This window comes from Leptonychotes weddellii, chromosome 10 (assembly GCF_054177405.1).
Source record: "Leptonychotes weddellii isolate Sample4059 chromosome 10, ASM5417740v2, whole genome shotgun sequence".
Lineage (NCBI taxonomy): Eukaryota > Metazoa > Chordata > Mammalia > Carnivora > Phocidae > Leptonychotes > Leptonychotes weddellii.
This window is the reverse complement of record NC_138378.1, coordinates 34509100-34522593: the sequence shown is the minus strand read 5'-3', so window position 1 is coordinate 34522593 and position 13494 is coordinate 34509100. Positions and strand designations below refer to the sequence as shown.

Sequence of the window (13494 nt, the reverse complement as noted above, 5' to 3'; positions counted from 1 at the left end):
GATATATTTTTCATTTCCTTTTATTTTTATAATATGAAGTTTTTTTCTTTAATTGACTTAGAAATGCCATTTTGGTTGGACTCCAGCCTCAAATTGTCCTTATATATTAATAGCTTCTTTGGTCAGAAACTCTTCCAGGGAGGAAAACAGGCTTAATTTCAAGCCACTGATTTATAGGTGGATTTTTCAAATACAGTGTATAGAGTGGGACCTACTTACAATGAAATTTGGGATAGCATTAATAGTTTACTGTGATTATGAAAAGAACATAGAGGGCTTGCTGTCAGAAAATCTGGGTTCAAGTATTTATTATTTGGATGGGGAGTAAATGACAAAAGGCGGGTGAAAGCCATTTTTGCACACACTTGTCAAAGAGTAAGCACTCCTTTTTTTTTTTTATGCTTTACCGTGGAGGGGGGGGCAGGCAACAAAAGATACAAAAGGGAAACACAGTGAGTTATACAGTTTAAAGAAAAATAATAAAATGAACTACCCAGCTTAAGAAAGAACTTTACCAATGTCTGCAGTCACCTATGAGACTCCCCAGTTACGCCCTCTTCCTTTCTCTACCAGAGGAAGCAAACTATATTTCATGTTAATCATTCTCTTTTTCTATATAATTGTTTTACCACATATATCCCTAAACAGTCTTGTTAATTTTGATCTTTATAAAAAGTATCCTCTCTATATTCTTCTGCTGTTTGCTTTTTGCTATTAACATTCTGTTTTTGAAAGTTATCAATATGTAAGGATATGGTCTATTAATTTTCACTACTACACAGAGTTCCATTTTAGATATATCACATGTCTGTTCTATTGCCACTTATTGTAGTTCATTGCTGTTATAAACAAGGTCTTTGTGAATATTCTTAGGACTTCTTACCTAGGAATATATAGAGAGAATGTCTTGGATATGTGTAGAATTTGTTGGTTGTAGAGCCTGCTCACAGAGTTACCTTAACTAGGTCATGCTGAATTGTTTTCCCAGGTGCATGTGCCATTTTAACCAGTAGTGTGAGTTCCCAAAGCTCATTATTCTCATCATTAATTGATATTATCAGGCTTTTCAGTTTCTGCTAGGTGAATATATAAGTAATGGTATCTCATTATAGTTTTAATATGTGTGTTATTCTCAAATATTTGTTAAGTTCCTGCTATGTGTGCCAGACTCTTTTTCTCTGGAGACAGAACACTGAACAGACGTTTATGGGGCCCTACATTTTAGTGTGTGGGGGTTAGGAGAAAGGTGAGAAAGGGAATTAAAAAAACAAATAGGTAAAATAATCAGATGGTGATTAGGGGCTGTGGAAACAAAAGGACAAAGCCTGAATGAGGAGTAGGAAGTTCAGGGATGAGAGTAGGTAGCAATTTCAATAGGTCAGGAAAGGCTTCATTGAGAAAGTGACATTTGTACAAACACCTAATAGAAAGGACAGTACATACTAGTTGTTACCCTGCAGAAGAGCATTTCAAGCAGAGGAAACAATAAATGCAAAAGCCTTGAGGGGGAGCATTTCTGATTTGTCCAAGAACATTTAAGAAACAGCAGTGGCTGGAGCAGAATGAGCCAGGGAATGGACAGTAGTAGAAGATGAGGGTAGAGAGGTGGCCAGATCACAGAGGGTTTTGAGACCTCTGAATGGACTTCAGCTTTTACTGTAAATGAAATGGGAAGTGGAAGGATATGACCTGACTTAAGTTAAAGGCTTGCTCAGGCATTTCCCTAATTACTTATGAGGAAGAACATTTCTTTTTATTTCCTCATCTATGAAATGCCTGTTTAGTCTTTTGACCATTTCTATGTAGTATTCTTTGTTTTAGTGATTCATAGTAGTTCTTCATATATTCTGGACTGGTGTCTATCAGTCCTATATTTTACAAATATGTTCTTTGTAATTTGTCTTTTTATTCTTTATAATACCATTTGAAGAACAAAAATGGTGTAGTCAACTTTATTAAACTTGTTCCTTTATTCTTTTGTACCTCTGGTTCATATAATTAAGTTAATTATAATCCTTGGATTGGGACACTCTCATCATTGGTCCAGCCTGGCCCTTTTATTTATTTATTTTTAGTAATTAATAAGTGAACCCACTACAAAAGCTAGAACCATACAATAGCTTACTTTTATCCTTTTGATCTCCCTTACTTCCCCATACCTGTTATAACCATCATCCAGATTTCAGTATTCACTCCTTGGCTTTCCATTGTATATTTTCATCTCATTTATAAAAAGCGTGAGTGGATCAGAAGGAATGAGGTGTACTGATGTATGCTACAAAGTGGATGAACCTTGAATTTTCATGCTGAGTAAAAGAAGTCAATCACAAAAGACCACGTATTTTATATGAAATATCCAGAGTAAGAAAATCTATAGAGAAAGGAAATAGATTGTTGGTTGCTGGAGGAGGGGGGTATTTGAGAGTATCCTGCTGGGGAGAGGGATAAGAGTGTCTTTTTGAGGAAATGTAAATGTTCTAAAATTGACTAGTGATGGTTGTACATACTTGTGAGTATATTAAAAACTATTAAATTGTATAAATTAAAGCTGTTAACTTTGTTCACATGGGGGAAGGGGTGTGGGTTTGTTTTAGATACTTAAAAAATCTTTGGGGACTGATTTTTTTTTTCACTCAACATTATATTGCTAAGATTTATCCATATTTTGTGTAACTGTAGCTCATTCATTTGAGTGTATATACCACAGTTTATATATCCATTCTCCTGTTGGATATGCATTTGGGATGTCCTTTAGTATGATGAATCATGCTGTTATGAACATTTCAATGCATTTTCTGGTAGGTGTTTAAGTTTTTCTAGGTATCTATCAAGGAGTGTAATTGCCGGGCCATAGGGTGTGTGAATGTTCAACTTTACAAGATGAAATACTAAATTCTTTTGTGTTGGCATTAGTTTACACTCCTACCAGCAGTGCTTGATTTGCACTTCTCTTTTCACTAATGTAATTGAATATCTCTTCATATATGTATTGGCCTTATGTTTCCTCCTCAGTGAAATATACTCATAAATGTCTTTTGGCCATTTTTCTGTTATATTGTTTGTGCTTTTTATGCTGACTTTTAGGAGTTCTTTATTTATCTTTGATACTAGTCCTTTGTCTTTCATAGGATAGTAAATTTCTTCTTCTATATGAAACTCTTCCCCACCCCAACCCTTGCCACATACACTCTCTTGGAGGTTTATCTAATGAATAAAAGTTCTTGATTTTAATATTGTTAAGCCAGTCTTTTCTTTTCTAATTAGTGATTTCTGTGTTTCATCTATGAAATCCTTTTGTATACAGATGAGACTGATACTCATCTTTATTTTCTAGTAAAGGTAGAAAGTTTTAATGTTTTTGACATTGAAGTCCTTGATTCATTAGGAGTTGGTTTTTTATATGATCTAAGGTAGACATCCAATTTCATCTTCTTCTACATGGAGTTTTTTATCCTGTTCCATTTATTGAATCATCTCTCACTTCAATAATCTGACATGTCACCTCTGTCATGTACCAGCATTTCAAAACTGCATGGATCTGGGTGCCTGGGTGGCTCAGATGGTTAAGCGTCTGCCTTCAGCTCAGGTCATGATCTCAGGGTCCTGGGATCAAGTCCCGCATTGGGCTCCCTGCTCCTTGGGAGCCTGCTTCTCCCTCTCTCTCTCTCTCTCTCTCTGTCTCTCATGAATAAATAAAATCTTTAAAAAAAAAACAAAACTGCATGGATCTTTTGCTTGGCTCTCTGTTTTATTAGTTAGTCTGTCTATCCCTGGACCCGTACCATACTTCTTAAACTGGATAAAAGAGCACAAGTGACCATCAAAAATATCCCACCCCCTCCCAGAACAATCGGTTGAGGACTCTTTGAAGAAAACAAGCTCCAACACCAACAAACCACTTGGAAATGCTATAGTTTGCAGTATCTTCAGGGGAAAGCCGGGTTTCAATTAGAGCAAGAAGATGAAGAAAATGTTCAGAGATACAATAATTGAGTTTCTACTGATAATGCACTGTGAGTTCCAGAGAATTTAGTGGTAGAGAGTTGGAGGGGAAGAGAAATAGTGGCAGAAGAGTGGATGTATAGTTAACTTCTGAGGATAAAAACATGGAAGGTTAGGGGGAACCTGATGATTAGGGCTTTTTTGGTGACCAAAATGAATAGGGATAAAAGGCAGAGATTATTTCTGGTAAGCATAAGGCAGATTTTGGTGGTGAGGCTACAAGTGTTGAGGATTAGGGATGGAAAGGTATCTGATGTTGCTGTGGATGCACCAAGCTAATCACCCTCTTAACCCCTTTCTGGGGACAGGCAAATTTACTGTGAGCTCACGAGGGTCCCCCTTGACTCCTGTTGACAGTTACAGGTGAGGAAATCAATATAACTAAAGAACACACTAGCTTTGCTCTGCAGGCTGTTTTTTGTCCCTGACTTTTAAAATACTTTAATGTTCTAGAGTTTCATTAAGGTTTATCTAAGTCATACTTTTGCTTGGTAGCTTCAATCTTGTGCAGAGTTAATTGGATACCCAGAGTCTTAAAAATTAGTATCTTTCATCAGTTCTGAAAACTTCTGTCATTTTCTCTTAAAATATTGCCTTTTCCTCATGTTCTGTGTTTTTTCCTTCTGGAAATCCTATTTGATATGTGTGGTAACTTCTCATTCTTTTTTTTTTTTTTTAATTTTATTTATTTATTTGACAGAGACACAGCGAGAGAGGGAACACAAGCAGGGGGAGTGGGAGAGGGAGAAGCAGGCTTCCCACGGAGCAGGGAGCCCGATGCGGGGCTCGATCCCAGGACCCTGGGATCATGACCTGAGCCGAAGGCAGACGCTTAACGACTGAGCCACCCAGGTGCCCCAAAAATAACTATTTGAAAGTAGAATAGACAGTTGTCATTTCTCTTTGCCATAAATTAAATAGCAGAATGGCTTCATCAAACTCAGCCAGAATTTTGCTCTGTTATTAGGACAGCTTGTTATTATGTACATTGTGATTACAAACTATTTGAAAGGCAAAAAAAAAATACAAATAATTACAGACAAATACAGAAAACAGTAGCTCCCTAATGAGGCCCAAATGTCTTGTATTTGAAGTCAGTTTTTTTTTTTTTAAAGATTTTATTTATTTATTTGAGAGAGAGAATGAGAGACAGATAGCAAGAGAGGGAAGAGGGTCAGAGGGAGAAGCAGACCCCCCCCCGCTGAGCAGGGAGCCCGATGTGGGACTCGATCCCGGGACTCCAGGATCATGACCTGAGCTGAAGGCAGTCGCTTAACCAACTGAGCCACCCAGGCGCCCTGAAGTCAGTTTTTTAAGAACATTCAATTCTAAGAAGCAGGACAGCTTGGTTCACAGTAAATTGAAAATACTTAACAAATGGAAGGCGTCACTCTAAGGGAGAGTAGAAGGAGATTTAGAAGAGCTTAGAGTATAAGCTCAAATTCAAGACAAATATAAAACAGTTGCTACCCACTGAAATAGCTTTTAGATAATCAGCAGTGGCAAAAGGCATTACCATTTATTCATTCAGTACATACTTTAGCGGTATCTTCTATGAATACCTCATTGAATGTTTTGGGAGATACCAAATTAAATGTTATGTGAGAAACCATTTCCAATCTAAGTAGCTTACCTATACTCTCTTATCGTTATTATCTTTATTATAGATGTCTGTGTTGTTTCCATATAGTAGGTATAATAGTATTCTAACAGTATTAAGTGAATAAGAAGAGCAATTTTGGTTCTGGCTGACTGGTAATTTTTACTGTTTACTATTGTTCCCCAAACTAGTTGTTATTTTACTTTTTTAGTTTCATGCATTGTTGCCCTCTGTCCGTAAGGTTGGCAACAAATTTGACTTGTTTATCCTTTCATTTATCAACAGACATTTATTAGGTATGTATATGAGGCCCTCCACTAGCCACCAGGGTGACTCTCACTGGGACTGGTTCAGGGAGACAAGCTATGAATGGCCTCTACCCTCATGGAGCTTGCAAGCTAATAAAGTAGATAGCTATTAATAATAATTTTAAAAATCACACAAATTATGAAGTTGCAACTGTGATAAATGGTACAGAATAAAAGAATATACACAGTACTGTAAGAATTTAAGAGAGAGGGATTACAGAAGTTAAAATAAGAAATAATGAACCAAATTCTGAACATGTTCTAAACAATTTCTTGTTCTGAACAAGTCCTGAACCAAGTTCAAAACATTTCACATCTTCATTTTTCTCATTATAAAGATTGATAGTTGACTTAACCAGTATGCTTTGAGGATATCCTAAGTACATAATCACTTGAATCACCAAAAAATGCCACTGGTGAAGATCACCATTACTCATAGGGAACAAGTATTCCTGTGACCTCTGTTACATAAGTAAGTGTGTTTTTCCCTCTCTCCACACCATTGGGGATAACTGGCCAGTTTGAAGGGGTGCCTTTGATGTCAGTGTTCCTCAGGACATGGTTGGTGGTTTTCCTCTAAAACCCTTATACCCAGAGTGAATTCCAAGCTGGGAGTTCCCGTGCAGTGGTGATGGTGGTAGTTAGTTACATTTTAAAAGCTCTTTTTGGAATTGAGTGTTATACTGTTTGATTTAAACATACAACCATAAATAAAGATAGAACCATAAGTGTTCATAAATATTCTCAATGTACTCTAAGTCCTCACTTAAATAAAAAGTGCCAGTTCAGCCTATATCAGAAATCTTAAAACATGCATTTTGTTTTTATAAACAAAACCAACTACAGTACCTAGTTGAGTTAAGTTATTCATGTCCTACCTGTTGAAGACTTTCCAAATATTTCACATGAGTAGTAAAGTCAGGAGAAATGTATACTTTTGTTTTAGTGGATTTTGAAAGCAAATTTAAAGTATTTTTGTATGTATGCAAACTGCCAAAATCATTCTGAATGGATTGCACTTAAATTATTGTCATAATTGAGTCATCTGTGTTCATGGTTGGCTTTGAAAGAGTTTTTTACCACTTATTTGTAGGATTATTGATGTTATATTTATTATATATTATATGTAAATATGTTATATTTTTTATATTTAATTTATATTTAATTCGGCAGTCTTTGGCTATACACTTACAATTTTTTAAAACAAATTTGTGCAAAACTTAAAAACAGCTATAATGAAGTTGTTTTTTAGTCACATAGTGGCTGCTCTCAGATGAGGCTGAAACTGTCTGAAGAATGTTCTTGTGCATATGCCAAGAGACTTCTGGGATGGACATATTTTTAAGAACCAGAACATAAACAACTGTGATCTGTGGCAAGAGATTTAAATGACCTCATGATGACAATGAGAACAAAGCATTTTTAAGTTATCATGGTGTTGTGTTAATTCACTGCAATGTGTTTGTCATTCTACTTAATACACATTTGGTATGTTTAAGTGAGAGCCAGGCAAAAAATTTCAGACTGTATTTAACTGAAGATAACTCTTTCTTTGTTGTTACAAACAAGCTAAATACCAAAAAAAAAAAAAAAAAAGAAAGAAAATATATTTTCTGAGAATAATATTTCATGAATTATTCTAGAGCTGTAGGTTCTTACATACACACATGTACACACACACACACACACACACACACACACACACACCACTTTGGGATAAAGGCCATATTTATATCCTAAAGATTTGATTCATTTTCTGTTGGAGAGATTATGTTCCAAACTTGCAAGATCAAACAGTTGGCTTGAAATAAGAATTCTTCCTTCAAGACAGATCAATTAAGTGTTTATTAAGTACTTACTATGTGTCTGGCACTATGTTAAATATTATGGAATACAAAAGAAGGTGACTTTAGCTGCCTTTGGTTTAGTTGGGAGAAAACTCTAAAGTGAAAAAGACATTATATAATCAAGTACCAAATAAAATAACACATAACTTATGTGATGCAAATAATGAAATAGCCCTTCTTTTCAGAAATGCCTTCTAATCATTGTCTAGAACAGTGGTTCTCAACTAGAGGTGATTTTGTTCCCAAGAGGACATTTGGCAATATCTGGAGACATTTTTTTATTTTTATGACTGGGGCTATTGGCATCTAGTGGATAGTGCAGACATACTGATAAACTCCTTACAATGTACAGGATAATTCCTCACAACAAAGAATTATCTGGTCCCGAATGACAACAGTGCTGTTATGAGGAACCCTGCTGTAGAATCTACAAATGTCAGTGCTAATAAGTTTTGAAGTTATGGGAGCTGGCCCCCCATCTTCATGTAGACCTCTAGTGCCCCTGTAAATGTTCTTTGCCTGAGACCCTTAGATTCTTACATCGAAATGAGCATTGAGTATCCATAAACCCCTGAATGCTGTATGCAAGTTTTTCCAGTACAGTGTTTCAGGGAGAGATGCCGTATCTTTTATCAAATTCTCAAGGTATCCATGTTCCCAAAAAAGATTCAGACCCTACATGTGGAGTAGAAGTTCATAGTGATTAAGACACATCAAAGCAATGTCCTAGTCACCTGAAAGAGACAATGATACAGAACTTTCCTTATCATTGTAGTAAGTTTCAAGGATCAAAATTAAACAATACTTTTTGGTGAAAAAAAAAGTATAAATATATTAATTTAGTATTTTGGAGTAATAAAATCTTTCTTAATGTTTGAGGAAATTATACAAGAATGCCTTAAAGATTATTTAAACATCATATCTAATAATACAATACTGTACATGTAGAATTAGACTGGCCTGATTGTATGCTAACCCACAGGCATAATATATAAACCTATTATTTTGTGATTTAAAATCAACTTCTTTTGTCAGGATTTGCTGCTTTCTCCCAAGTAAGGATCCCAGTTTACATTTCCTAAATGCTGTATATCTGTTGATTCAGTCAAAGATCTGGACATCATTTTATACAGGTCACATTTCTCTTAAAAACAGTTTAGTAAAGAGAATTGTATTTTTCTCATAAGAAACATCTTTGAATTGAGAGTTGTGTTTCTGATTTAGTATTCAATAAATTAGAGATCTTACCAGCAGTGCATCATAAAAACAAATCTGCATAACCTTGAGTATGCAGATAATTTAATACTCTTCTAAGTCATAGAAATTTTAAGATTAAGTCTTGGCTTAAAAGCCAAGGAAGGGACCTTAGAGATCATCTATTCCAGCTGTTTCAGGCTGTTCTTTGAGGCACAAGACCCAAAACATTACTTCTAGTTGTTACATATTTGGACTTCTACCAAATATTTTCTTTGGGGGTGGGGGAGAGGTGTATGTGGGTGGGAGGGTTATATGCTTCTGATCTAGACCAACCTCCTTTTTCAGATAAGGAACCTGAGACCCAAAGCTTTTGACTTTATTCATTTTATACTTTATACATTTCTTTATTCTGGGTCAAACCAGCATTTTAGATGTATCTGGTCATAGTATAGAGGATAACTAGGCAATTACAGTCGTGTGACTTCCTTGCTGCATGTTCTTAGGCAAGTTGCTGAATGCTCTTAGTCTCAGTATACTCATCAGGTAAAAAAGGAATTGTTATATCCTTAGGATTGCTTTCACCTTAGAATTTAGAGTATATCTGGGAAGATGATCTGGATTGACCATGTCTCTCTTAAAAAGCATTTTGAATCATTCCATTAAGTATTGTTTTTCTGAAATGAATATTATGTCATATAAATAGTGAAGCTGCCTCCTCCCCAAACCAAACTGTGATGTCCAAACAATACTACAAAATAAAGAAACGTCTTTATTACCAAAGGTAACAACACAGTAATCACATTTCCTTACTTTGGCAGTAATGAGGGTCTTCAAGGACTGATACGTCAGCCTCAGGGCTTTTTCCTTCTCACTCATCTAGTCCAGTTATTACATAAGCCACCTAGAAACACAAATTAGGAACTGTAGAATATAAGAAATAAGGACCTTTAAAGATGAAGTACAAGAGCAGATAACATTGAGGGTGCCTGCCTGCGTGGCTCAGTCGGTTAAGCGTCTGCCTTCGGCTCGGGTCATGATTCCAGGGTCCTGGGATCGAGTCCCATGGTGGGCTCCCTCCTCAGCAGGAGCCTGCTTCTCCCTCTGCCTGCCACTCTCCCTGCTTGTGCTCTCTCACTCTCTTTCTATCTCTCTCAAATAAATAAAATCTTTAAAAAAATTTTTTTTAAAAAGAGCAAATAACATTGAAAGAGGTAAACCATACAAAGTGGAATCTGACCTTGGTGGTCCTTTTGATCATAAGGATGTATCTCACATAGTACTTGAGGAGAGATTATGAGAATTCTTTCCTCCGGGGGTATTTCAACAAGGATTACCTTACTAATCAATTTTTGTTAGTCACCTATGGTTTCCAAGGAATGCTTTTATTTGGGCAACAGAAGCAATTAGAGATAATTATGTTAAAGACTACTTACCTGTTTGCCATCAAAAATGAATTAGTAGTCATATCCTGAGAAGATTTTGTTCCAGGATTTTTCCTAGTGTCTTAAAGCAATTAAGTATATAGAAATGAAATTTGAACCTAAATAAAAGATTTTTCTTCAGTGGCCTGACTATATATCAAGTTGCTAGGTTTGTTTATTTATTTTGGTTTGGTTAAGTTTATTGTTGTTTTTTATTAGGAAATAGCTTTGATATGAGTTGATCCTATATTTCTCTGATTTGGGAGTATTACACAATTTAGTGTTGCATTTTATTTTGTTACTCTGGTAAATATATGTAAATTATCTTTTTGGGTAAATTACATTTTTAATGAATGAAGATACAACATTTTAAACTGAACTCTGTGTTTTTTCTTAGGTCTGAAAGAAAGTGCAGAAGAAATGGTCAAAAACAAATTGGAAGGAAAAGATAAATTGACCCCTTGGGAACAATTTTTAGAGAAGAAGAAAGAGAAAAAAAGACTGAAGAAGAAACAGAAGGTATCAATGATATTTTTTTTTTTTTAAAGATTTTATTTATTTATTTGAGAGAGTGAGAGAGAGAGAGAGCACAAGAGGGGGGGAGCGGGAGAGGGAGAAGCAGACTCCCTGCTGAGCAGGGAGCCCGATGCGGGACTCCATCCGGGGACTCCAGGATCATGACCTGAGCCAAAGGCAGTCGCTTAACCAACTGAGCCACCCAGGCGCCCCGGTATCAATGATATTTTAAGCAAATACTTATTGAACAACAACCATGTATCAGAAGGTACCAGGTGCTTGGCATCCATTATCTCATAATGTAACCACTCACTAGAATAGGCCTTGTTATCATCACAATTTTAAGAAAGAGGAAGGGAAAAACCCAGTAGCCTAAGTGTTTTCTGCAAAGTGATGTAATGAGGTACAAATCCTAATAAAAGACCAGAGCCACTTTAACTACAATGTTCTAGTATTTTACCTTTAAGTATGCCACCTATAAGATACATAGTTTAGTTGATACGTAGATATAAAACAGTTCAATTCTATTTGTGTTTTTGAGGAAGAAAGATGCATACAGAATTTTTTACTTGAGGATATATACATACAGAAATTTTTTTTAAGATTTATTTATTTGAGAGAGAGAGCACAAGCAGGAGGGCCAGAGGGAAAGGAAGAAAGAGTCTTAAGCAGACTCCTCAATAAGTGCGAAGCCCGACGTAGGGCTCGATCTCATATCCCTGAGATCACGACTTGAGCCAAAACCAAGAGTCGCATACTTAACCAGCTGTGTCACCCAGGTGCCCCTACATATAGAAATTTTTGACATGAGTGAAATTTTTTTCTCTACATTTCTCAACCTGCATTTTTCACGTTTCAGTATTATATGGATCTATTAACATCTTGTCATTAAATCCCTTTAATTAAGGATATTTCCTCTGCACTAATATGTTGTCTTGAAAAATCTAATTTGACTCCCATAATTTGAGGATAACATCTTTTCCATCAGAGTCCTTAGAAATAGCAGAGACCACTTAACAGTTTTTGCCACTAAAAATACTCTATCTTATCACTGAAATTCAGCATTCTAACAGTATAGTTATTGCCTTAAGATAGTATCAGTAATCACAGAATTTTGCAGTTTGAGTAATCTTAAATGATTTGTTCTAGTCCAATCCTGATGCTTTATAGTTGTAGAAAAATAACTGATTTATCTCCAGCTACACAGCTTGTTAATGACCAAGCTGAGACCGGAATCCAGATCTCTCACTCCAGTGTCCTTTCTACTGTACGGTATTGTTTCTCTCTGTCCTGCAGAGGCTTGTGCTTTTGGTACAGCTGTGACTTTCAGTGCTTGTAAATATAGAGGGCTGCAAAATTGAATGATGCACTGGAGGGATTTTTAATACTCCTCTATTTTAGTCAGTGTTTCTGGAAATAGATAATAAAATGAGAATAGAGGGTAAGAGCCCTGTCCCCATTGATAGGTTGCCTCTCTTCTTCCTTAGAACTTCTTTTAAAACTAAGGTAAGCAGTAAAATATCTTTTAAATGGAATAATCTCATAAGTTATTAAACCATCAGTTTATTGTAAAATTTACAAGTGGGTCCTTTTTGGGTCAATAAAGTAGTCACTTGTTTCTGAGACCTTCAGCAGCTATTCTTTTTGATTTTCATTTGCTGGGCACTTTGAGCTTATCTTGTGCTTTTACTCTTTCCCTTCATTGGGCTAAGACGACTCGTTTTATTATTGCCGTTAAAAATACATCTGTTGAAAGCCAGTTTGTTCTAAACTCAGTGCTCTGTGCTGGATTGGTGCTGCATTCCAGCAGATCCCTTCCATCCACAGTTTTTCATATAGAGAAGAGTTTCAAGAATTTCCTTCATGTTAAAAATATTTTTCCCCTTTTCATCTCTGTGACTTCAATTTTGAAATTGAGAAATTATTATTATTTTTTTTAAAGATTTTATTTATTTTTCAACAGAGAGAGAGAGACAGCGAGAGAGGGAACACAAGCAGGGGGAGTGGGAGAGGGAGAAGCAGGCTTCCCGCTGAGCAGGGAGCCCAATGTGGGACTCGATCCCAGGACCCTGGGATCATGACCTGAGCTGAAGGCAGACGCTTAACAACTGAGCCACCCAGGCGCCCTGAAATTGAGAAATTATTAATAAAGAAATGAATACATGGTTATGTGTCAAAGTTGATATAGCTATAATTTAGCTCTAAAAGCAGTTAAAGAAATACGTGAATAGATACTTAGTTAGATATGTAGGTATTACATAATCTTTGTTAGAAACATCATATTATTACTGAATCTGTTGTAAGAGTTTGGTGAAAAATTTTTAGTTCTTGTTCTTAAAAGGATATTAATATCGGGGCACCTAGGTGGCACAGTTGGTTAAGCATCTGACTTTTGGTTTCAGCTCAGGTCGTGATCTCAGGGTCGTGAAATCGAGGTCCTCATCAGGCTCCTTGCTCAGCGCCGAATCGGCTTGAGATTCCCTTTGCCCCTCTCGCTTGTGTTCTCTCTCTTTCTCTCCAAAATAAATAATTAAGTATTTTTTAAAAAGGATATTAATATCCAAATGAATACTCTTTAGGGCTTGGTGGGTCTTTTTCAGCAT

The 13494-nt window shown here is 36.0% G+C and overlaps 1 protein-coding gene across 2 annotated transcripts in view; it reads left to right on the top strand.

Annotated features, from left to right (window-relative positions):
- Positions 1-13494, top strand: part of ESF1 (ESF1 nucleolar pre-rRNA processing protein) — a 63924-nt gene that overhangs the window by 36463 nt on the left and 13967 nt on the right. For both annotated transcript variants that reach the window (XM_081833244.1, XM_081833245.1), the window contains exon 10: positions 10773-10894. In XM_081833244.1, the coding sequence (XP_081689370.1) occupies positions 10773-10894 (122 nt within the window). The remainder of the gene's footprint in view (positions 1-10772; positions 10895-13494) is intronic.